At 42.1% G+C, this 26,290-nt stretch overlaps 2 protein-coding genes across 3 annotated transcripts; one reads left to right on the plus strand and one right to left on the minus strand.

The window, feature by feature from the left end:
- Positions 1-290: 290 nt before the first annotated feature.
- Positions 291-18,418, plus strand: col1a1b (collagen, type I, alpha 1b). Of its 2 annotated transcripts, XM_070926962.1 has the most exons (51): positions 291-471; positions 1,919-2,113; positions 2,711-2,736; positions 2,945-2,980; positions 3,753-3,845; positions 4,455-4,523; positions 4,672-4,716; positions 4,906-4,959; positions 5,330-5,383; positions 5,653-5,706; positions 5,967-6,020; positions 6,125-6,178; positions 6,269-6,313; positions 6,459-6,512; positions 6,717-6,761; positions 6,887-6,940; positions 7,895-7,993; positions 8,122-8,166; positions 8,253-8,351; positions 8,474-8,527; positions 8,628-8,735; positions 9,011-9,064; positions 9,257-9,355; positions 9,525-9,578; positions 9,700-9,798; positions 9,950-10,003; positions 10,113-10,166; positions 10,335-10,388; positions 10,503-10,556; positions 10,788-10,832; positions 10,927-11,025; positions 11,908-12,015; positions 12,265-12,372; positions 12,770-12,823; positions 12,976-13,029; positions 13,133-13,240; positions 13,532-13,585; positions 13,689-13,742; positions 13,874-14,035; positions 14,147-14,254; positions 14,416-14,523; positions 14,622-14,675; positions 14,859-14,966; positions 15,079-15,132; positions 15,253-15,360; positions 15,460-15,513; positions 15,812-15,919; positions 16,009-16,291; positions 16,386-16,576; positions 16,706-16,948; positions 17,097-18,418. In XM_070926962.1, exons 1-51 carry the CDS (start codon positions 390-392, stop codon positions 17,241-17,243), a joined length of 4,353 nt encoding a protein of 1,450 aa, XP_070783063.1. In that variant the 5' UTR covers positions 291-389; the 3' UTR covers positions 17,244-18,418. The 2 variants fall into 2 exon arrangements, with proteins under 2 accessions (XP_070783063.1, XP_070783064.1); XM_070926963.1 differs by lacking the exon at positions 2,711-2,736 and having other exon boundaries at positions 1,919-2,144; positions 2,953-2,980.
- A 1,483-nt stretch (positions 18,419-19,901) lies between these two features.
- Positions 19,902-24,656, minus strand: sgca (sarcoglycan, alpha). Its single transcript, XM_070927447.1, has 10 exons — positions 24,605-24,656; positions 24,226-24,354; positions 23,967-24,118; positions 22,697-22,763; positions 22,397-22,595; positions 22,144-22,312; positions 20,889-21,097; positions 20,632-20,658; positions 20,085-20,264; positions 19,902-19,932 (listed from the first exon to the last, which is right to left on the minus strand). Exons 1-10 carry the CDS (start codon positions 24,639-24,641, stop codon positions 19,902-19,904), a joined length of 1,200 nt encoding a protein of 399 aa, XP_070783548.1. The 5' UTR covers positions 24,642-24,656.
- Between the last annotated feature and the right edge of the window lie 1,634 nt (positions 24,657-26,290).

Genomic DNA, 26,290 nt, shown 5'->3' on the forward strand with positions numbered 1-26,290 from the left:
CTCAATTAGGAAAGTCCACGGAGAAGCAGAGGATGATAAAACGCGTCTGAGCTGTGGAGAGACGTCGCGTAAATGATGAGTGCCCTCATCATCCACGTTTGAGCTGAAACGTGAACTTGTTTGACATGTTTTAAGACGGCCCCTCTCTCTGATGAAGGAGGGACTCCGTGACTTGAACATGTACAAGTTATGTGGTGCGCACAGGACCTCCCCAAAAGATTTGGCATATAAAAGCCAAGCTAACTCATTTGTTTAGGCAGTAGGGAGTTTCTGCTAGGGTCTGGATTTGGAGTTGTACACAGACCGGACCCTACCGTGTATGAGTGGTGTCTGAGGAGAAAAACAGGATCCCCCTTGTCGCAAAGAATCTACATGTCTAATATTTAGACATGTTCAGCTTTGTGGATATTCGGTTAGCGCTGTTGCTCAGCGCAGCAGTGCTTTTGGCCAGAGGTCAAGGCGAGGATGATAGTAAGTATCACTTTCAAACATTGATTTGAGTTGTTGTGGGACTGTGGCACCCTCAGGATGTGGAAAGCCCGCAAGGATGCTGAGCAGTTTGCTGGAACTGATCGTCCTCTGCGGGATACCTGACTCCAGAGATTGTGAAAGTTGTAACGCAGTGAGGCGTTTTGATGTTTTTTCTTTGGAGATCTGGAGGCGAATAGGACTTTTCTTTATTGTTTGCTGCTCTAACTGACGTGCAGATACATGCTCACTGTGCGTCCGCCTGCTGGAGCGCAAACCTGAGGGGAGCAGCTGCTCTGTGTCTGATGCGCACAGGACAGTGGGTTCAGAGGGAGTTGAAGCAGAGCACAAGCATAAAGAAAATTGAAAATGGCAAATCCATTTGATGAAATCGTAATTTTATGTAGTGTGAAAAGTATTTTTCACCAGTTTTAGGAAACAATTACATCCCAGTTCACTATTAAGTGCAAAACTCTGTAGATTCTAGCACTTGGATTTTTCCTCAGCAGTTTTAACATCAGCGCATCAGAAGTGAGGAGACAAAGTTTGTTGGGGAACCAAACATGATAAAGAGGACAGCCGTTATAAAGTCAATCTTTTGCACTAAAGCTTCATAAGAATGTCACACTGAATTAAACGCCATTTTCATCCGGTTTTGTGTAAAACTGTTCTTTGTTAGTTGAAAAAATGGCAATGGAAAAATTGCTAAAGACTGACGTCGACAGTAAAATAGTCTAGACATCAATTAATCACCATGCAGAGGAGGGTGCGGAAGATCTCGTTTTGTGGGTTAACAGCGCCGCTCAGTGGCAAATACTGGAATTGTGCATCCATCCTTCAAACCTCTGTCCTCCCACCTCCAAGGCCCAACCAGCAGCCAGAAATGTGATTAGGCCCAGTGTAATTTTCCACTGTAGTGTTTGAGGAGAAAACATTGAACTACATCAGAAATGTTTGAGTGACTTTTTCTGCATTTGTTCTGTTGCACACTAAAGCCTGTTTTCTAACATTCACCCGGCCCAAATAACTTAAACCTCCTGTAGGACAGGCTATAACTGATGTTATACTTCATTAGAGGCTCTACTCCTGCTCACAAATCAGTCACCAAACAAAGATTTTCTGAGAGTTGAATCTAAAAATAACTTCTGCTGTAAGGAAAAAGAAAACTACCAAAAAAGGCCGGAGCTGATTAGTTTACAGTCAACATAGGTCAGCATGGGGAAAGTGCTAAATAACGATTGTACTGAATGTTAAGCTGTTTTCGCAAGCAGAGTCTGGTGTCTGATCTAAGCCTATTGGGCCTTATGATGCACACCTATGCAGGTGTAGCCAAGCCTCATCTAACTTTTACCAGCATTGTACAGAATTCAGTTTACTGATGCCTTATTAGACAAAAGAAGATTTGATGTTATTTCATTTGACCAAACTCACCGAGGTTTTCTTCTCTCAGGCACATTCGGCAGCTGCACATTAGACGGACAGTTGTACAACGACAAGGATGTATGGAAACCAGAGCCCTGCCAGATCTGCGTCTGCGACAGTGGAACCGTCATGTGCGACGAGGTGATCTGTGAGGACACATCCGACTGTGCCGATCCCATCATCCCAGACGGAGAGTGCTGCCCTATCTGCCCAGACACTGATGGTACACCACCTTCATCCTCCACACCAATTTTGTGGTTAATTAGCTTTGTGGCGCCACCTAGTGCCTCCCACCTCGTCACTGACCGTCAATGGCTCACTGGCCACACGTGGACTTGAGGCCCTAAGCCTGCCTGCTCTCCTGAGGATTTTCATTCAGAAAAGAATCGCTTTGGATTTACCTTTTGTTCATTTCATTTTCAATATGCATTCTTTAAACGATGGATTATACCTGCCCTTTGGCGAAGTCTGGCCTTGAATTTGTAATTTCCCAACATGCCTACCTGTGTAGTGACACTGCAGAGTGTCACTCTACAGGCCCTACACACGTCAACAATATCAACAACATTAAACTACAGATAATATTTAGAGTCAAATTAACATGGTTTTGATTCAGCTATTCAATGAAAAACTGTATTTCACGCGTTAATCAGCCCTGACTCCCAGCCTGGACCTGCTATCGATAGCTGTGACTTGTAGCTTATTGCTTAGTTTAACCTAAGCACTTAACATTATTTTGCAATTGTCCAGAGTTATGAATGTGTCTCGCATAAATGTTCAAGAGGTGTTGACATTTTCTTTTTCTCCGTTGGTTCTGTAGGACCCCAGGTTCCAGGAGTGATTGAGGTATTTTGCCCTTTAACTTTGTTTGATATTGAAAAACTAGAGTCTGAAGCCCAAACGTCATATTGGTCTCTCTTTGGAGAAGCTGGCATGGCCCAGTTTAGTTCGTCATTACTGCTGCCTGCTTATATTCCAGATGATGCACTTGTTTTTACCATCTGGATGAAACATTGCAGCGTAGCCTAACTCCCTTTTTCCTGTCTATCCATAGCCAACAAGGGGAGACAATGGCGACAAGGGAGACAGGGTAGGTTCCAGTTCAACTCTCAACATCACTCACACTGTTGAAGAGACCTTTTCTGTCCTTCAATGCAAATGACACCAGTGTTTTTTTAAATGGTAATTGTATATATTTGCTACAAGGACAAACTGTGGGGAGGAATAATGTTTAAGCAACTTTGTCTTTATAGATATTTTTTAATTAGTTAGAAACATTTTGTCCCAACGACGACACATCGGTGTTTCCCTGTTGGGTTGGTTATTGTGTAGTTTTCATCACAAATTATATTGGCTTCCTACTTGCTGCATTACATGTGGTTGATTGTTAATTTTCATGAACTTTTTCAATATTTTTAAAGGCAAATTCTAAAAACTGTGAAAATGTTAACAGTGGTGTTACATGTTTGCTGATTGATTCCCTACAAACTAATGTAAATACTGGTAAAGCTGCTATGACATAATTGTTGCTGATGACCTTTGATAATTAGGTCAACAGGTCATCAAAAGTTCAAAGGTCACATGACGGAAATTGGTTCATAAAATGATGAAGTAATATTAAATAACTGTCATGTAACAATAGCAAGTTGAAGTGATTCAAAACTTATCACACTTTGACAAAAAATATATAAAAATAAGAATATAACATGTCAACTAGTCATGTGATTACAGAATGTACATGTATAACAGTTGCCGATATAGATAATTGTTTAATAGAAATGAGATCTAATCTATTTTGTTGGGCTATGAGCTATACTTCTTCCTGCAAGGCAAGTTAAAAATTAAATGTGACTTTTCTACAGGGTCTTCCTGGTCCTCCTGGCAATGATGGACTCGACGGAATGCCTGGCCTTCCCGGCCCACCCGGCCCCCCTGGCCCCCCTGGCCTTGGCGGAGTAAGTATCACCAAGTCATCCAGGATTACGTTATGTAGATGACTCCATTTTGTTTACAAATGAGCTACATCTTAAAAACCCCATGGTAGTCCAGGTTTAAACATCTGTTTCTCTAGAAAACTCTCTTATTTCTGCTACGATCAATTTCCGTATCAATTCCATAAGTGATTCTTCATTTTACACACGCTTAATAAGACAGATCAGCAGGCTGAGGCTTTGTGCCAGAGAAGAGCAACTAGGAAATCTCCTCACTGGGGGGTGCAGAGAGCTCCCTGGTCCTCGGGTTTAGGTCTGGGGAAAATGCAAAACATCTAGTGTTGATCTGACCTGTTTATTCGGTCAGTGACCTTAATTAAAAAAGCTCCATTATACCATTTATACCATTATACCAGTCTGTGCCACAGGATCAAATATGTATTTGCTTATGTATTTGCTTTCAGAGTAACACAATTAACCAATCATTGCAACAGTACAAAGTAACTGTGAGAATAAAAGCACATTTCAGGTGTCCCATGTGATGTTTTTATGCTACATTAACTCAAGAACGGTACTCTTATGTGTTGTTTCTCCAAATCTTAGTGACTAATTCTTCATCTTCTCCCTTTGCAGAACTTCTCTCCTCAAATGAGCTACGTTGACCACTCTAAATCAAGCGGCCCACCTGTTCCCGGCCCAATGGTACGAAGGCTTTGCTCTTTCTCAACGTACTTTTATTGCTAAATATGCAAAGAGTTCCTGTTTTGCTTTTTGCTTGCAGTGTGATGTTGATCATCTCACAGACAAATAAAGATAATCTAATGGGTTTTTTCCTCATCCTCATCAACAGGGTCCTATGGGTCCTCGTGGTCCTCCTGGACCCCCTGGCTCCTCTGTAAGTATTCCCTTATCAATTACATGACAGGTCAAATTCTCATTTTGACAATACACTTTTAATGTTCCTCAATATTTCAAAAAGATTTGGCCATTATCTAGATAATTATTATATGACCCTGCATCTAAGATAAATGCACAAACATTAAAGAGGATATCGTGTTAATCTGTCGTTGTTGTTGTCCCTCAGGGTCCTCAGGGTTTCACTGGCCCCCCTGGAGAGCCTGGTGAGCCCGGAGCTTCTGTGAGTATACTACTAAATAAATGTTGCTTTATCCACATTAATAAGGCGCAACACTAGGCTGTGTTTTCCAGTTCTCATTAGCTTTAAACTGAATGAGGAAACCGTTTTATCAATAAGATGCTACTTAATCTGTATTTGTTATTGATAGTTCCTTCCTGTCACTTCCTGTACTTTGTGTTCCACTTCCTGTTGTAATCACTGACCCACTGACACACATCTGCACACACCACTTTTTGTCCGTGATAAATATGAGGAGTCCCCCTCAACCCCTCTTCTTTACCTTTAGTGACGTAGTTAATATTCACAGACATTTACTTCAAGTAATCAACATTAATGTGGTGCTTATCTAGTCATTTATTGTGGTTTTCAGGGTGCCATGGGTTCTCGTGGTCCTGCTGGCCCCCCTGGAAAGAACGGAGATGATGTAAGTGATTTATTGATTATTGTCTATCCCTCTTACAACTCACTTCTTGGGTTGTTGTACAGTTATATTCATGTCTAACCGAAGGAAAGACGTAGCTTTAACAGGCACCTCTAACACTTTATTAACTAATGATTATATTTCCTTCTACTGTCCTTCTGATATGAATATAAATCTTACAGTTTGATGTAGTGTAATGTATTTATTGTCTGAAGGATACATATGTGTGATACTTCCACAAACTGACCTCCTTCTCTGTGTGTCTTCAACAGGGTGAGCCTGGCAAAGCTGGTCGCCCCGGTGAGCGTGGCGCTGCTGGCCCTCAGGTGAGTGATGCCCAGCGAGGGCAAAGGTCAGGAGATGGTCTGCCATGTGATGGTGAAATGAATCCTACATTGGCATTTATGTGAAACCTGCATGCACACAAGGGCACCAAATAATCTGATGATTGATCTGAGTAAATTCAAATAATTTTCCAGTATTTTCATTTGGTCAGAAAACTCCTAGAAAAACCCTAATATTAAAGTTTATTACAGGAAGTTGCCTGCATGTTTTTATTGACACATCTCTTGTTTTCCTCCCGCAGGGTGCTCGTGGATTCCCCGGAACCCCTGGACTCCCCGGCATCAAGGGACACAGAGTGAGTTTGGAAGAGCACTGAATACCAAAATCACCGTTTTCAACTGCTGTGATGCTGTAATGAGCTGTGACTGACCAGAGGATGCTGAATGATTTTGTGTGCAGGGTTTCAGCGGTCTGGATGGAGCCAAGGGAGACGCTGGACCAGCTGGCCCCAAGGTAGGATAGCAGGATGTACTGTTGCTCACCAAAGCAGGAATATCACCTAAATCTCTTTGAGCTTATTCTTCCTTCTGTGTTTGTCTACAGGGAGAGGGTGGTTCCCCTGGTGAGAACGGTGTCCCTGGTGCCATGGTACGTTTTTGTCTCATCTCAATCAATTTGTTGACATGTACATCCCTCTAAAGGATAGAAGATGCAAGTAATTTGATTAATATCTACAAAAAGGAGGGGATGTAAAATGTCCTAGCGTTGTCAAGCTGACATTATTCTTTTCTAGGGTGCTCGTGGTCTTCCTGGTGAGAGAGGCCGCCCCGGAGCTCCTGGCCCTGCTGTAAGTGTCTGCTATTCATGTCTTAAAGTTCATCTATTTTGTCCATAGGCTCTTAAAGCTCTGAGTGCGAGTAAAAGGAAATGCTGAATTTGACTATGGCACTATCTGTTCAGCCACTTGTTTACGTTTACAGCTGCTAATATTGTTTGATTTGAGTCCATTCCTGCAAATATCACTTTGATCTAATCGCCACCTCCTCTGCAGGGTGCTCGTGGTAATGATGGCAACTCTGGCCCTTCTGGACCCCCTGTAAGTATTATTCTATTTTACACTATTTTACTATGCTACATTGAAGGGCGTGATGCACTGCTCTGTCCATCAAATCTATGGATGTCTTTGTGCATGTCTGATAATATCATGTCTTTATTTTTCAGGGATCTACTGGACCTGCTGGTTCCCCTGGATTCCCCGGTGGTGCTGGTGCTAAGGTAAGTCTCCCAATACACTTTTCATATCCAGTAAATTTGACCATAAAAATAGGCTGCACAGATCAGTACAGTACACATATCTAATGACACCAATAACAGTATTGCACATGTTATGGTGTGTGTTATAAACCCTTTGAAATTACTTGGTCCTTCAAATAAGGGTTGCCCTCACAGCCAGGGACAACTTCATCAACAGTCATTATCCCCTCACCTTCTTTGTTATCCACCTGACTAGCTGTCTCAACATCTCCCTGGTCTTGCACATTAGTAGGAAACTGTCTGGAAGGATTAAACCCTTTCATCCTACTTGGACTGTAGAAGGTGTTAATATTTGCAGGATCAACATCGTTGGGGAGACTTCACAATGCTAATTCCACAACAGATTATAATTGATCTGTCCACTCTACAACGTCAACCATTAGTCAGTGTGAACTGAAAACAAAATATTTGGCCTGATACTGTAAACCCCCAGGTGAATGCTGTAGCCACCAGATGGCATCAGTAGACCTCTAATGGCACCTTACCTCTGTGCCCCCCCTTCCCTGTTGCCATCAGTGAAGGACTTATATAATACCCTGTAACTCTCACCCATTATGAAGGCACACACACCTGGATTATTTTAAGAACCAATGGCAGAAGAGTAGAAAAAGCAACCAGTGATATAACAACAGCACAATCAAACTGGATATGTGCGATGAACCAATTTAAGATTAGTGTGGTGACTATATTGTCTCTACTGACACTCTTTATTCATACTTAAACTGAAGAAATAATACATTTATAACGAATTATCAGAAGAAGTATCAATAAACTAGGACAACATGTCACAGTTTCACTTTTTACTATATTTAATATAAACAACCGTGGTGTTGATACGATTTATTTTTGATTCATTCACACACTTTCAAAATTCAAGTTGCAGATTTTCTGAGACGTTGTTGCTTCCCTTCACAGGGAGAGGCCGGTACTCAGGGAGGTCGTGGACCTGAGGGACCCCAGGGAGCCCGTGGTGAGCCTGGTAACCCAGGACCTTCTGGACCCGCTGGAGCTGCTGTGAGTAGATACTGGACTTTTCTGTAGGCATTCTTTTACACATCGTCAAATCTTTTTCACTTGGCAAGGAGAAATAGAAATAATAAGTGCTGAACTTTCAACATTTTATTTCCTTCCTCTCTCAACAGGGTGCCCCCGGATCTGATGGCTCCGCTGGTGCTAAGGGTGCTTCTGTAAGTATCATACTCATTGATCATGTTTATTCTACTTGAATCCTGCACATGAAGTGTTTCTAACACCCCAACTCTCTATCCCATAGGGTGCTGCTGGTATTGCTGGTGCTCCTGGTTTCCCTGGAGCTCGTGGTCCTGCTGGAGCTCAGGGAGCTGTTGGTGCTCCTGGCCCCAAGGGTAACAATGTGAGTAGACAATTGATTATGTGGATTTTGAGTTTTGGTATCAGCACACATGGTTCTTCACTGTTACAGAGACCCAGTATCACCTGGTAGTCTAAATGAAATGTGTGCGTTTCTGCCAACAGGGTGACCATGGTCCCTCTGGTCCTAAGGGAGAGCCTGGTTCCAAGGGAGAGCCTGTAAGTTTCAAAACACAGAATACATACATCTTACCATTTATTTTCCATTCTGCGTGATTTTAGGAATAAGTGTTTCTAATGACGTTCCTTTCTTTTCCAGGGCCCAGCTGGAGTTCAGGGACTTTCTGGCCCCGCTGGTGAGGAAGGAAAGAGAGGACCTCGTGGAGAGCCTGGTGGTGCTGGACCCCGTGGACCCCCTGGAGAGCGTGTATGTTAACTTCATCTTTCAAATCAACTTCTCTCAGATAGTGTAGTTACCACTGAGGAGGGGTGGATGATGTAAGCAGGAGGACAAACTGATGTATTACTGTATTAAAAGACTTTCTCAGCATCACTCATATTAGTGAAGCAAAAAAATGTTATGTTAAAATCCTACAAAACATTCTGCACATTTACAGTATGTTGAATTCCCAGGAGGATTCACCCCTGCAGTTTGAGCAGTTACACCACAGCACTGACAGGTTTGGTCTGTCTTTCCTTTAGGGTGGCCCTGGTGCTCGTGGTTTCCCTGGTGCTGATGGAGCTGCTGGTGGCAAGGTGAGTTAGTGAATCGACCCACTTTGTTTCTAGCTCATTTGCCTGATTTTGTTCTAATCAGTAACACCAGAAAACATTAGCAGAGATGTATTTTCATGTTGAGTGAGTCAAACCTTCCAGTTAACCACATTTAGGTCATTAACTTCACCACTTGTGGCGATTTCTCCTGACTCTTCTTCACTTGTATGACAGGGAGCCCCCGGCGAGCGTGGTGCCCCTGGCGCAATGGGAGCTCAGGGAGCCACTGGTGAGTCTGGAAACCCCGGTGCTCCTGGCGCACCTGGATCCAAGGTGAGTTCTGCAACATTTCTGTGTTGATGAAGCACCACAGAAGCTCATTTTACATTTACATTTCATTGTAAACATATAGCACTGTGGAATACACTCAATATATGACTTATATCTGTTGTTTGTCTTCGCACTCACTGAATATGTGTCATACGTGGCCTTCCCTCCATAGGGTATGACTGGTAGCCCTGGAAGCCCTGGCCCTGATGGCAAAGGTGGACCTGCTGTAAGTCCTGACTCACAAATAGTTTCTGATAGTAACGACTTAATAGTTGAATTCCTAGTCCATTTAATCATGCTAGGAGAGTCTTTTTTTCAGTATTCTCCTGTCCTCTGATGATCTTTAGGGTGCCACTGGACAAGATGGACGCCCCGGACCTCCTGGCCCTGCTGGAGGCAGAGGACAGCCTGGAGTTATGGGATTCCCCGGACCCAAGGGAGTCGCTGTGAGTTAACTGCCCCTCTCATTTTGTTTTGCATTTATAGCATCATTGCTTGCTATTTTATTAATCCCTTATATATACTATGTAGTTGCAGGAAATCACTCAAATCTAATCGGAATACGGATGTAAGTGTGGATTTTGTTCTTTTTAACAGGGTGAGTCTGGTAAGCCTGGTGAGAGAGGTCCCTCTGGTGCTGGTGGCCCTGTTGTAAGTACTTCAAACTCTACCAGTGTAAAAGATGTTTTCTATCAAAACAAAAGTGCAAAAAGAGCATAAAACACTTTTTAATTGGTTTGGGTAATGTTTTCGTTCACAGGGTGCTCCTGGCAAAGATGGTGATGTTGGTGCTCCTGGACCTTCTGGCACTGCTGTATGTACCTCGCCTGCTTTATTTACAGTGACCAATATAATATGACTGATTTAGCCATCAGTGTTGCATAGTTGTGAACTGTATTTTATAGGGTGAACTTAATATAAAATGAAAGTATCTCTGTTAACATTAGTTTTCTGATCATTTTGTTTGCTTCTTTGTGTTCAGGGACCTGCTGGAGAGAAGGGAGAGCAGGGACCTGCTGGTCCTCCCGGATTCCAGGTAGGTTTTGAAACAGCAGCGTTGAGTGCTTTCTTTTGTTTTGTTGATATATTCCTGAACTGTGCCACAATCATTTGTTAATCCTAAAATGGTCTACCTTTCTTCCTTGTGCAGGGTCTTCCCGGACCCCAAGGTGCTACTGGTGAGACTGGCAAGCCCGGTGAGCAGGTAAGAGTTGCAGGGAATTGTGAATGAAACCTTTGTTTCCGATCTGCTTGTTATCACATGTAAGATTGAGTCGCTGTTCAGACGTACTTGATCTTACAGCACACACACATTCAGATATAAATCACATAAACTCATCATGTACTTTCATGAGTATTTTGAAGTTTCAAGATTTTAGTGGTCATGTCATCAAGTCTTCATGACCCCCTTCTCTCCTCTTCCTCTTTTGTTCAGGGTTCCCCTGGAGAGGGTGGACCCTCTGGCCCATCTGGACCAAGAGTGAGTATCTCCTGCCTTTCAGAAAGAAACTCATCCACGGTAAAAACAGTTCCCCTGGTCTTTAGCTAAAACTGGTTGTGACCATTCTCTTTAGGGCGACAGAGGTTTCCCTGGTGAGCGTGGCACTCCTGGCGTTGCTGGCCCAACTGGACCCCGTGGTGCTCCTGGCCCTGCTGGTAATGATGGAGCTAAGGTAGGTTGAAAAACTGATAAAGGTGGAGACGTTCTCAATCGCTGATCTTGCAGTTAAGATGGCTATTTGTTGAATATTAGATCTCAGTTTTCAGTCTAATCCAGTTCTTGAAATTAACTAAAAAGGATTTACCAAGAAGTTATCTGACATAAACAATAAACATGTTAAATTATACAAAAGTACCAACATATAATAGGCAGATAAAAATTCATCCAGGACCACAAAGAACAGTCCTTTCATACAAATGAGACCACTTCTACAATAGGGAGCTAATTTCTGTGTGACATGTGGTCTGTGTATGACGGAAAAACACAATTACCTTTAGGATATTAAACATTTTTCATATTCATATCCACATATATTTATAGCTGAGAGTAGTATTAACAAAATGACATGAGAGAGTAGCCTGTGACTTTTTTCTTTTTGTTGATATTATTCATCACACACATCTGCACTGGGTTTTTTTTAGGTTTACCGTTGTTGCTTTCCATCATTTACAATCATGAATCTCAGCTTTACCTTTGAGTAACCAACCAATCTGCTGCAGTTTCTCACTGGGCCCAAACAGTCTAGCATGGCAGTTGGTGAGGCCTTTAAAAACCACCACAACCCTCACAAACAACGCTGTCCATCCTTTATTTTACTTTCCACCAGGGATGTAGCTAATTATTGAAAGCATGGTTTTCAACCCTCGTTTTGCCAGAACAACATACAAACATCGAGGCAAACAAGAAGCTGCTGCAGAACAGTAACTTTCTCAAAACTACAGGGAACTACTCACACAGTATACGTTATATTCACCGTATGCATATTTACAACAACATTGTTGTCCACTGTGTGTTGTAATAATGTGTATATTTCTGTTTTTGTGTGTGTGTGCAGGGAGAGCCTGGTGCTGGTGGTGCCCCCGGTGGTCAGGGATCCCCCGGTATGCAGGGAATGCCCGGTGAGCGTGGAGCTGGTGGTCTCCCCGGTGTCAAGGGAGAGAGAGTGAGTATCACCCCTGTCCAGTTTGTCCCTTTCAAAAACTGTTAAATTGTGCAATCTAGCATTTAAGTTTAATTTTGCTTTATTGGCATGACCTTAATGAAGTGCAGTATCGCCAAAGCATGTTGTTGGTTTACAAAATCTCAAAATACAGGGTCAGGGTGTTTAATTTCCAGACAAATAGCCAAAAGTGGTTGTATAATGTATGCAAGTAAATTAAGTTACTTACCTTAATGCATTTTCTCTCTTCAGGGAGACGGTGGAGCCAAGGGAGCAGATGGTGCCCTCGGAAAAGATGGCGTGCGTGGTATGACTGGTGCTATCGGAGTCCCTGGACCTCCTGGTGCTCAGGGTGAGAAGGTGAGACCAGGCACAACTTTTGTTTCCATCTACAAATATCAGCGATCCAAGTTCATGATCTCTGCTGGATTTAGTCTCTTATGGTTCTCTTATCACCTCCTTACAGTATTATTCATGTACGTGTCTATACATAAAATATTCCTCTACTCTCAGGTAATCTCACATAGTATGATAGTAGGAAAACAAGCAAACATGTCCATATGTCTGTCATAGATCAGATATTTTGCTGTCGACATTTTCAAGAATTCAGTTCAGTTCTATTTCTGCTAACTTTGATGTCTGGATTTTGTCTTAAATTTGGTTTCTTGGCACAAAACTCTGTGGTAAGACTTTGGTCATGACGACCAAGCAAGTTGTCTGCTGACCTCTTGTCCTTCTCCTCCACCTCTGGTTTTAGGGTGAGGGTGGCGCTGTTGGAGTTTCTGGACCCAGCGGTCCTCGTGGTGCCCCTGTAAGTTCTTCTCCAAACACACACCTGATTGAGGACTAGAAAACAAACACAAGATCTACTTTTTTACTAGATCTGGATCTTCAATATAAGATGCCATATGCAGAATATCATGATGAATGACCCTAAACCCTCTCTCCTTATGACTTTAACAGGGTGAGCGTGGAGAGACTGGACCTTCTGGACCTGCCGGATTTGCTGGACCTCCTGTAAGAATCTCACACTTTGTATTTTATACCAAAGCTGATATTTTTCTACAAGCCACAAGAGAGCATGTGTTGAACTGTTCCTTCTCTTGCCCTCCAACCTCAGGGTGCTGATGGTCAGCCTGGTGCCAAGGGAGAGTCTGGTGACACTGGACCCAAGGGAGACGCTGGTGCTCCTGGACCCTCTGGACCTGTTGGAGGTGCTGGCCCTCAGGTAGGCCCACATGTCACACAAATAACAACTGATACATACTGTAATGTAACTGTACTGAGTAATCATGAAAAACACTCAAGTCACAGTATGCCAACTTATTTACTTTTACTACAATGCAAATGCAGAATTCAGTATTTTTATTTCATTGTTGATGCCAGATCGAGTTGATAATGAATTTTATGAATGGAAGTCATATTATTTCCCATTTTGTTAAATTATTTATGATAATTATTAGATTGAGCTTTATTTTTAACTTGAAAATGTTGAAAATTAAATGTTTTTTGTCCACAGGGACCTGCTGGTCCTCCTGGACCCAAAGGTGCTCGTGGTGGTGCTGGATCACCTGTAAGTGTCCCGTCAACATGTGAGATTTTATAGAATTAGGTGACACTCTGTGACAGTGATGGTAAAATCAGTCTCTTTTGTCTCTTTGTGTGTGTGTGTATAGGGTGCTACTGGTTTCCCTGGACCTGCTGGCAGAGTTGGACCCCCTGGCCCTTCTGTAAGTTTCACCTAGTCCACGTAACCAGCAGTAATAACAAACACAATCTCATCTTTAGTCTGTTTGTATGTTACCATCGTGGCCTTCAGCAGGGTTTAGTTCAATGACTTGAATCCTCTGCATGTCTCCAGGGAGCTGCCGGAGGTCCTGGACCCGCTGGACCTATTGGCAAAGACGGAGCAAGGGGAGCACGCGGTGAGACTGGAACTGCTGGTCGCCCTGGTGAGGCTGGTGCTGCTGGAGCCTCAGGACCCGCCGGAGAGAAGGGATCTCCTGGCGCTGATGGAGCCCCTGTGAGTGCCCGCTATAATTCTGCTTTTCTGATTTTGACAGCTTAAAATGTACCACAGTGATCCATTTTCCATTATGTGGCTGCTAACTGGCTGCTTTGTCGTTCTGTGTAGGGCTCCTCTGGTATCCCCGGACCCCAAGGTATTGCTGGACAGCGTGGTATTGTAGGTCTCCCTGGACAGCGTGGAGAGCGTGGTTTCCCTGGTCTGTCTGGACAATCTGTGAGTATTCACAATGACCAGAGTGCATTCTTCTAAATAAGCTAAGTAGGCTAAATATTGGTTGGATTTTCAAATAAAACAACCTTTTTTTTTTACTGTATATTATTTCCTCAGAGCTTCCATCTGCATTCAGGGAACTGACCTGTCTTGTTTTTCTTCAGGGTGAGCCAGGAAAGCAGGGACTTTCTGGAGCTCTTGGTGAGCGTGGACCTCCCGGACCTGCTGGACCCCCTGGACTGACTGGTGCTACCGGAGAGGCTGGTCGTGAGGTATGAGGTCTCAGTCTGCTACGTACTAGTGGCTTCCCTAGCATGTGGCTAACCCTCAAACATTATGATTATTGACCATGCTCGCTGCTCTTTCACAGGGATCTGCTGGTCACGATGGTGCCCCTGGTCGCGATGGAGCTTCTGGCCCCAAGGTAACCCTCCTCCCTCCTTCCTCTGAGTTAATTAAATCATTTTTAGGCCTCAACTAATAATATAAATACCAAAGCTTCTGCTATGTTTCGCTTGGCAATTTAATCTGTAGACCAGCGTAGCTTCCCAACAGAAATGCAAAATTAGCTGCCCAGCATTGTCTCACTGGAGATTTGCTCCTATAGGGAGATCGTGGTGAGGCTGGTATGGCTGGAGCCCCTGGACCCCCTGGTGCTCCTGGAGCCCCTGGAGTTGTTGGTCCCTCTGGCAAGACTGGTGACCGTGGAGAGAGTGTAAGCTCCCTTACTACTTATCTCTATCCTGCTGAAAAATGTCACTAAATCTGGTTACTCACAGTTTGATTTTGTTGTGATCTGATTTTCCCCACTCTCTCTTTCCTTTTAGGGTCCTGCTGGCTCTGCCGGCCCTGCTGGCCCTGCTGGTGTCCGTGGTCCTGCTGTACGTTCATCATAACATAATAGGCACATATAAAAACACATGATATACTCTAGTCATCTGTTGTTGTGATGATCGTATGAACCTGCGATGGCATGTTGACCTCCTGTTGCTTTCCTTCAGGGACCTGCTGGTGCAAAGGGAGATAGAGGAGAGGCTGGTGAGGCTGGAGACAGAGGCCACAAGGGACACAGAGGATTCACCGGCATGCAGGGTCTGCCCGGAACTGCTGTAAGTAACTCTAACTAACTTTTCTCACTTTATGAGATATTTAAACAGTCTTTCCGAAATGTAATGATATTGGATATTCACATCTTCTTCTGCCTTTAGGGAGGTGTTGGAGAGAGAGGACCTGCTGGTGCCTCTGGACCTGCTGGACCTAGAGTAAGTACATCTGTTTTACACAAAAGATGAATTCATTGCCAATCTGGTACCTGGAGAGTCTGTCTTTAGCATGTTTTCATAGACCCAGGAAGAAATGGTCAAACAATTCGGTTGTGTAGAGTGGATGTGCAATATTCCAGAAAGTGGCAAAAATAGTACGTAACAAGAACATTGTACACGATTGGCAGGACTACATATGTTTTACAGTTTTACACATAATGTCAGTAAAATGGCAAGCTGAATTGTTATGAATTTATGTTTTCTCTCATTAAGTGATCATATGGCTTTTGCTCCATAGGGACCTTCTGGAGCTAGTGGCTCCTCTGGTAAGGATGGCATGAACGGTCTGCCTGGACCCATCGGACCCCCTGGACCTCGCGGTCGCAATGGAGAGATGGGACCTTCTGTAAGTTGCACTACGATCTTTGTTTTAATCAAACACTTGTACATTTCGAATGTGTCTGCCATTTGTAAACGCCTGGTGTCTCCAAACAGGGTCCTCCTGGACTTCCCGGACCTGCTGGACCCCCTGGACCTCCTGGTAGTGGATTCGACTTCATCAGCCAGCCTATTCAGGAGAAGGCCCCCGATCCCTTCCGTGGTGGCCACTACCGCGCTGATGACCCCAACATGATGCGCGATCGCGACATGGAGGTTGACACCACCCTCAAGTCCCTGACTCAGAAGGTTGAGAAGATTCGCAGCCCCGACGGTACCCAGAAGAGCCCTGCCCGCATGTGCCGTGACCTGAGGATGTGCCACCCTGAGTGGAAGAGCGGTGAGTGCAGATCAGAGCCCTGATGCAGCTTGTAGACAAAGTGTAACATAAAGATGAGCTCAGATTCAAACTGCTTCATGTTCCTCTGTTACAGGAACGTACTGGATTGATCCCAACCAGGGATCTCCTCTGGATGCCATCAAGGTCTACTGCAACATGGAGACTGGTGAGACTTGTATCTCCCCCAGCGATTCCAGCATCCCCATGAAGAACTGGTACCTCAGCAAGAACATCAGAGAGAAGAAGCACGTCTGGTTCAGCGAGTCCATGACCGGTGGATTCCAGGTAAGAAGGCAAAAGAAGGTTTCCTGCACAAACTAAAATCATCCTCATGAACTAACAGACCATAGAATATGTACTATTAAGTCAGTGACAGTAAAACCCACGCACCCTTCTCCTCTCTCCACCCTGCAGTTCCAGTATGGCAGCGATGGATCTGATCCCGAGGACGTCAGCATCCAGATGACCTTCATGCGCCTGATGTCCAACCAGGCCTCTCAGAACATGACATACCACTGCAAGAACAGCATTGCCTACATGGACTCCGCCACCGGCAACCTGAAGAAGGCCCTGCTTCTCCAGGGCTCCAACGACGTCGAGATCAGAGCCGAGGGCAACAGCCGCTTCACATACAGCGTCAGCGAGGATGGCTGCACGGTGAGTTATCTCGCTGGAGCTTGCATTTACGTACAAAAAATGTCAAATCTTCCTTCAGAGAAGCAAGATTTTGATCCTTTAAACACTTTAAACGACCCACTTTCTTGAGCTATTTCTGACTTTTGCTCCTTTTCGTTCCTCTCCACAGTCACACACTGGCACATGGGGCAAGACAGTCATCGACTACAAGACATCAAAAACATCCCGCCTGCCCATCATTGACATTGCTCCTATGGATGTTGGTGCACCTGATCAGGAGTTTGGCGTCGAAGTTGGCCCCGTTTGCTTCTTGTAAAAATGAAAGAAATATGGACATGACATTGTTGTTTTTTTTCTAGCAGTCATCTCTAAATCCTTTTTCTATGCATTCAAAACTCATTCGGCTGCCATTGGTCCACATGCTTTAAAACCACTCTACTGAAGACGGTGTTTGTTTTTCCAATCATGAGAAGTTTTTTTGGGACTGCTACTTCAACCAAAACCAACCACACGGACACTTTAAAAAGAATCTTTTGTTTCCACTGGCAACAAGAAAATAATATATTACTTGTGTAAAATTTCCCCTAGGAGATTGAGAAAAAAAAGATCCACACACGCAATGAAACACAGGTGACTTTTGCCATTTTTTACCACTGCGGAAAGGACATTGAAAACAACAAATGATATGTACCATTTTTCTGGTGTTAAATAAATTGTAAAAAGTGTGAAGTGTCTTCGTGTTCTAAATTCATAAAAAAAGACAAAAACACCTGAATGTTGCTCAGACCAAGCAAAGACCAGCAAAAGAGCAAGACAAAAGAAGCTCACCTTCATTGCAATATGTAGATGGCTACCTCATAACAAGAAGTCACCCCCAGTTTTTTTCTTAAATGAAAAGGGTATATTTTACACGAGTCTATTGTGGGGAAATCAAAAACATTCAAAGGTGCTATTACCATTTCAACGAGGTCCAGTTATTGGTGTTTGATGGTGAAACTCTCACTGTCATACTGTAATTATTGCCACTAATGCCTGCAGAACCTTTGGTGCTACTAAATTGACTCATTGTCTTGTTGTCTATGCAGTGCAATCGTTTTCTTCTTAAGTGTTGGTTTGATAAAAGAGTTCCTCAGAAAAGGTGATCACTGCAGATGTAATGCATGCAATCATGTCTTTGTAGATAAAAGCAAGTGACTCTGGTTCAATATCATTTCCCTGCCCATGTGTTCAGTGTTGATCCTTCTGTCTGTTTGCCCCTGTGGAAAACTCTTCTTCACTAAAAAAAAAAAAAACAGCACACATCTCCCACCCTGTTGTTTATGTTGTTTTGTTGATGTCTTTCGCGAAGGGTTTCTTAAAAAATAATTTGAAGCGGACCCACTTTCATGGTTTAAAAGAGAGATTCTGTACTTATTTTGTACATGTATAATAAATTGAGATGTTTTTAATTATTTTGGGTGCTGAAATAAAGCATGTGAAGTGGTCTACTCAGTGGCGGAGTTTTCACTGTTCTGTTTTGCAACTGTTGTGAAACTGACATCAGGTGGTAGGATTTGGAAAATACTTAGTCTAAATACTTTACTGAAGTTACATTTCACATTTCCACAGACCCCAGGAGGCCATGCATGTTCCAGCTATGGTTTTGAAACAGAGTTAAAATAGCTTCAACTGTTCCACAACAGTTGCACTGAGCACATTTCTGTTAAGCAGCAGTGAAAACAAGGCCAATATCTAATATTCCAACCTGGCTTTTCTTCTACGATACACACACAGTTAATACTTTCTATTACATCTGCCTATAAATTCCTGAGCTAATCTGAGTTAAATCTGCAGTTTTCATGTCACCTGGGGAGATTTGCATGAGAATGAAGTTTGTCCTCGGACTGAACTGTTAACAGGAGAGGAGATGTGTGTCAGGACCCCAAAAACTCAGATAAAGATACACCAGTGACCCCCTCTGGACTTCTAGTGTAACAGCTGCTTTACAGAGAAGTTCAACACTGAATCAATGGGATCAGAAAACTACTGCTGCTGCAGCACAGCTCTTTGATGGTTTGACATCTTCAGGTTTCACAGTTCACTTCTGGCCTCCACCCAACAGCAAAAGCAGAAAGTGTAAAAGATGTGAGCAAAAATGTAGGAATTAGTCAGTTTTTAAAAATGATTTCCTATGTTGTTAATCGTCTGGTGACCCCTCAGATTTATCTTTCGACCCCTTGGAGGTCCTGACTATTACTTTCATGATAATCTTTCTGGATTTCTGTTCACATGTTTGCACTGATCCTGTGAAAACAGACAAAGATGGAACATCTTTACCTTTTCTGACTCCCTCAAATGCTGCACCTGTTGAATCTCTCAAATTAACTGTAATAGATGCAATTCTAAGCCTTGGCACCAGATTTTCACATGGTGGACCAGTTGAGATACTGTCTGCCTTTTGTTCATCTTCATCCTGTGGTACAACGAGCTGTTCAAAGCTTGCATAAACTGCCAGGCGTATCTGAAGGTGCAGACGTGCCTTCTCCTTTTACTTTGCTGTAAGACAGACAGAAAAACCTGCATTGAGAAACCTTTGACATCTTAGTCGTTGTTGATGGACACACAACAATGAGGAATGTGACTTTTGATATTTTTTATTAGTAGTGAAAGAAGGCGGAATACAGAAAATCATAAACGGCAAATATCAATTTGACAAAGTACACACTATTTTATATATATTATTTATTTTTATGGCACCTAAATAAGAAAAACATAATTTCCCACTGCAAATATAGAACCATAGACTGTGGCAGCAAATAACACTTAGTGTATCAAAGATACTTTATCCATCGTTGTCCTCACTTCCTGCAAAAACAAACAACATGATGAGTTTGTGTTCCTGGAATCAAAAATAATAATCCAATAAAAAACACAGAGGCTTAAATATAGACCAGAATGAATGCAGTGTTGTAGGAGGACGTCCCCATGAGTGGGCTTACCTGGGCAGAGTGTCGCTGTAAGGATCACTATGAAAACAGCAGAATAAAACATAAATTTAGCTTCTCAGGACTCCCACGAAAAGTGGTTCATCAATTTAAGTTACATAACGGTAATAATAATAGAAGCAGGGTGACTAATGCTGGTGATTATAATAATAGTAGATCTGTGAACTCCTTACTGCTGGGCCATGATGAGGGGGATGCTGGGGCTGTCAGACTGCAGAGGTGGAGCCCCCTCCCCAGTTCGGCTGTTGAACATGGGCAGCGTGGACAGAGGTGGAGGAATGCCACGGTTTCCAGCCATGTTCCTCAGCTCATCGGTGTTCCCGTGAATGGTGTGGTGGTGGTACAGCTGAATTCTGTAGCAAACAGAACGTCACACACAGTGTGTTGTGTTTCTCCACAGCCTTTCTATGAGTCTATACTATTCATATTTTTATATATATTTCATACTAATACCCAGTGGTGGAAAGTAACCCAGTATATTTACTCAAGCACTGTACTTCATTACAGTTTTGAGGTAGGTTACTTGTACTTTTCTGCTACTTTATACAACATTTCAGAGGGACATATCGTACTTTATACTCCACTATATATATTTAAAAGCTGTAGCTAGTAGTTACTTTTCAGAAAAACACATGATACACTTATAAGATACAATATATTAATACTACACTACTTGAGTAAATGTACTTGTTTACAGTCCGTCAGAGTCAGTGTACTCACTGGTTTGTTCTTGCATCCCTTTTCGCTCTATTAAAAACAAAAAGAAAGATGTGTCACAGTTTATCTGGATCAATCAAAAGCCTAAAGCTGCTGCGAGTATTTGCTTAAAGGGCCGGTTCACCCACATAACAGAAGTTTGTATAACCTATATTCGAGAGAAATCCATTGCATTGGCGTGGCTGCATAAAATTCCAGATGGGGTAAGTGGGAAAAATGTTTTGTAATTTCTATTCGGTAGAGTCAAAATAGATGCATACACTCCCTCTCGTCTGCCAAACATGATGTAGGCCAACAGGAGACACAGGATGATGGCGAGGATCAGGGGCACGATCACTGTCACGAGGTAGTCCGGGAAAAAGTCTCTGTTCGGGGGGGACTCTAAAGGGTCGAAGTCACCTCCATCCTCTAGAATCCCAGAGCCCATCGTGGGAGCAGGTGGAGCCGGCTCCTGCTTTGTCAGATCAAACTGCCGGGAAAACGAAAGGGAAAGTGACTCTTCTGTTTATTGTAACTGTGAGACTCACAGCCTCAGATGACCAGACTGTTATTGTGCTTTCAATGGAAATAGAGCTGCAACCCCTATTGTATTGTATAACATTGGGTCTAGAGCTGCAACGATTAGTCAGTTAATTGATTAGGAGGTTGAAAGAAATTAGAGACAAATTTTTTAAGCAAAAAAGCAAAAACATTTGATGGTTCCGGCTTCTCAAATGTGAGGATTTGCTGCTTTTCTTGGTCTTACATGACAGTAAATTGAATATCTTTGGGTTTTGGACTGTTTGTTAGACAAAAAAAGAGATTTAATGGCGACAAAATCTGCTTTAGTATATTGTAACAGGCATTTTGGACTGTTGTCTCATGTTTTATATACAAAATGGTTAATCAATAATAAAAGTAATCGTTAATTGCAGCCCTAACTGGTTCCCAACCTGGAGGGTTGATCAATATGTGAGATAATTAACAGGATTAGAAGAAGAAAAAACAGTTCTGCAGCACAGAATTATACCGTTTTTTTCTGACTTTTTTCTTGTGAAATACTGGAAACTATTCAAATGTAACAATCTGAAAATCTTATTTGTTGACGTCAAACCTTTTGCTGGGGTCACAAGTAGACATTACCTCATGAGAAGGGGTCATAAGGCATAAAGGTTGTAATAAAAATAGTAAAAATATCTACGCTGACATCTTTGAATTGTTTGTTTTTCTCTGACAAACAGTTAAAAAAAAGTTACGATACAATCATAGACATGCAAAACGACAAATTATCATGATGAATCTATTATTAAAATACAAGGAAGATAGAGTGACTTTTCCTTCTTAGACAGCTTCATTTGATGGATTTTTAGGGGCCTGAAGAGGTGAAAGTCAGAAAAATAAAATCTAATTTTGTGTAACAGAAACACTAAAATGATCATCCCAAATCTGTGACATTTAAAGAGAATGTATGTATCATTGTATTTTCATTCATGAAGACTTCACACACGACAATCTGTGTGTCTTTTCAGGCCTCACCAGCTCCGTCTTGCACCAGGTGATGCAGTTGCTGGGGATGCTGCAGAAGCTGCAGCCTTCGGGGGCCCTGACTTTGGCCCCTGCTGTGCACTGCTTTTGATGCTCTGGCGTCAGCACCCTCAGGAGACAATCAGAGAAATACTGCTCCGACCCCACCTTCACATACACACTGACACAGATCAGATTGTCATAAACACGCAGTTATTCCGAAGCTAAAGTGTCACGGTCAGGTTGCACAGATCTCTCTGTTTACCCTTCAAAGTGTCCTGCAAGAGGGAGGGGAACTCTGCCGCCACGGTCGAGGGCGTTGGTGATATTGACAATTTCCAAGGCCTCTGTGTCCCACAGCTTCTGTAAATCCTGCTTTATCTCATCCTGAACAGGAGAGGGCAGCACCTTCTCAATCTCCCTCAGCTTGATGAAGAACTCAGCTTGATACGGCAACATCTTCTCTGTGAGTGACAGCAGTGACACGTTAACCACTTCTTCTTCAGTCATTATTGCACTTCCTAATTCCACTGTACATTTGTGACATCATGTAAATCACACATACCCGCTGTGACTTTGATTACGAGTATGTGCCTGGCTGTTTCATAGCTCCGTTTGTTGATGGCATAGATCTGTCAGAGAAAGAATGAGAGTTTGTCACCATAATAGTTATCAGTTTTCACATGTTTAAACATCCACCCTCAGATATTATTGCACTAACTTAGTGCATTAAAAGAGGTATTTTGCTTTTGCTGACGTGTCCTTTTACTTTCCATCAACCTACCTTGTCCACTTCTGAATTAGTTATCAATGTCCTACATTTCCCAGAATGCCTTAAAACCCTCTGGAGTCCGTCTATTCATCTGTGGAGCATGTTTTATTTACACAACTGTGTTTATATATCATGTAGAGACAAGCTGAGAAAACCAGTTGAAAGTGCTGATGTGGAGCTTTCACACAGTAATTTATGTCTGTACACCACTTCTTTAAAGAAATCTTTAAAACTTTGAATTATTAATGTTTTCAGTGATTTACACGCGTACACAGACTTTCAATGAAAAAGGCCCAAAAACAAGTTGGAATAAAATCACTTGACATGTAAATAGATTGTATTATATTTTATTTCTTTATTTTTCTATATAATAATATAATATAATTCGTGAAAGAATATTTTTACAACCTAGAACTGTAATATTTTGAGTGATATTTTGAGATACGTGTTTTTTGAGATACATTTTTATAGGCATCTGTGTCCTCTTTCATGTATTTTTGCTTTGCTTTATACTTTATAAATTGACAAAATGAGAAGTCAGACTTAAAGCTGAGTTTGTGCTTTAAAGAAAGGTGCAGCACAAAGACAAAAATGAATGCATATATAGCAAAGATTAACCAAAATCAGCCTGGACTCCAGAAAAGTGGTCTGTGTTTCTGAGGCTGTAATCTGTGGTCACATCCCGAATGTATCATGTTTTCCAGCTACAACACATTCTGTTTGATTGAGATTAGGGTGCCACTTCAGGAAATGTGTATCTCTTCTCTTCTCTTCTTCAAAGACATGATTCTTCCTGATTTTTTATGTTCAAGGTTCAAAACAGCAGCTCTGGAGAGAAACCCAAAGCTTTTGTCTCTGAGGATCTGACAACAAAACCTGACATTTACCACTGACATGTCAGAAAAGCTGCATATTTTCTCAGATTTGTCTCCACTGTGGCTGCACTGGAATCTTATCTATGTCTGGCCCATTGGAACAGAAAAAGTAAGAATGTATACAGCTAAACAGCAAAATAAGGACAGAAAGTGTTTCAGGTCTGTGGGTGAAAATGATGACTTCTTACCTCAATTATACTTTTTCCTGGGGATGTTGGTGTGCCGTACAGGAAGCCATTATCGTAAGGGTGCCTTTGGGTGAGGCGCAGCCACTCTGGGAGGTCTGGGAAATTCTGCCGGTTGCACTTAAAAATCATGGGGTCATCGTACAAGCGTCCAGCTTCATAACATGCAAAAAGAACAGCAGAGACATAGACGCATACAATAAAATAATCTTGTAATTTTATTTAAATGAAAGTGTGAATTGATATGATTCAGGCTTCTTACCGTAGAGTTTTGACAAAGGTTCAAAGTCATTCTGGAAAGTCTCTCTCATCAGCTCATATGTAAATAGCTTCCCCACAGGAATGGTGAATTTGATCTCTGCATTGGCCCCAAGCAAACCGACAGCGCAAACTGTGTAGAAGTGTATAACAAAAAAACACCAAGGATTTATCTGAATGGTCATAAATGACAAACAAAACCTTAAATTTGACGTTAAAATATGACTACACACAACCCCTGATGTTGAAGTCTTAACAGTTAGACCTGTGATCCGTGACAGCTGAAATCAGGACCAAATGCTTCCACTAAATAACACAGACCTGATAGGCTTTCCGGTGTTGTCATGGTGCATGAAGTTAAATCATTTCAGGAGTAAACTTGCCTGTTAAAGAGAAGAGCCAGCTCCCGTGGCCTGCCATCTTGTTTGGGCCTGTGATTGACAGAGCCAAGCGGAGAGGGGCTTGGTCACAGCAGAAGACATGTCAGAGCTATTTTTACCTCCCTCACCTAATAACATCCGGAAGGCTGTGTGCGAGTGTGTGGAGTAAATCAAGAGCTGTGCTATTCCTCCTGGTAATATAAAATCATATACTTGTTTAGTTATTTTAGGCATGACTTTTAAGTACATTTACTTAAGTATAATGTTGAGGTCTAGTCCACTACATTTCAAGAGGAAATATTGTACTTTTGACTCAAGTAAATTTATCTGACGGCTAAAAACACTATTTATTTTGTAGATTTTACATACAGAACATGTGATTAACAAATAAAATATGATTATAGATTATTATATGTTATAGGTTAAAACGAGCTCTGCCTAGATCAGCTACAACATTACACTGCTCTTTACATGTAGTGCATCAAATCTGCCTAATGAGAATACTTTTAATACTTTAGGTATATTTCTGATGATACTTGTATACTTGTGCAAATGTTTGGAGTGCTTCCTCTTCAACAGGCTTACACAAATATATACATTTCAAATTTTTTAAAAGTGGGTAATGAGATTATTAATGCATGTGAGGAAGTTTCTGGGGAGGAAGTCCCCCCACACACCCCACCCTCACACACACCTCAAAGGAATAATTATAACTTGTTTTGCTCTCTCTTATCCCATGTTGCTTTGCATTTTCAACAAAAATATTGGAAAATAAACTAAATGAAACATGTATCATGCATCAAGGAAAAATAACTCGAGATAAATAAGATCAACTTTATTGATCCCATGCAGGGAAATTGAAGCGTGCAGCAGCAAACGGACTTACAAGAACAGATGCATGGTATAGATAAGTAACCTTAATCATTTTGATTTATTCAATACTATGTTATTTTACTCCTTTTAAATCCTATTTATATGTGTCTTTCTATACTGCTCTGTGTTTCGTCTTGCCAAACTACATGTACACCATTGAAAATAGTACACTTTTCAAAGTGTACTCTGGCACAAAATATCACAAATAAGTGACAAAATTAGCAAGTTGAAATATATTATTTAACACTTGAGTGAATGGTGGGTAAAGTGTCAGATATCAGATAGCAGCATTTAATTTTTAACTTTACATATTGATGGAATGTCTTTACGCTTTATTTACTATAAAGATAAGTCAGTGCAGAGAGAAAATCCATTTACTTTTTCATTTCACTCACTGACTCAAGGACAGGGCATTACTTTGCTATGCAAAGCCCACAGTTAAACACCAACAACACACTAGCTAGATGGCACTACTGCCTTAATGAAAAGTGATGTACATCCTGTCAGAACTTCAATCTTTTCTGCTAGTTATGTCCTTCAGACTAGACCTTCAACTGCTGTGAGATAAAGTAGCTACTATGACAAAAGGGAACGTGGATGACAAGAATGTTGTTCTTTCCACATGTGTGGGACAGCTGCATGAGTGTGTTGGCCTTGTAGATAAACCAGACCCCGTAAAAAATCTTGTAGAAACCGAGACAGTGTGGGTAGGTTCAAAACCAGATCTCACCAAAGAAGGGAAGTGCTTTGTCTACCTTCAGTGATAACACTTAATGTATCTATCAGCACAGATGCATAATGCAGGAAGCAACAATG

This window comes from Enoplosus armatus, chromosome 20 (assembly GCF_043641665.1).
Source record: "Enoplosus armatus isolate fEnoArm2 chromosome 20, fEnoArm2.hap1, whole genome shotgun sequence".
NCBI classification, from domain to species: domain Eukaryota; kingdom Metazoa; phylum Chordata; class Actinopteri; order Centrarchiformes; family Enoplosidae; genus Enoplosus; species Enoplosus armatus.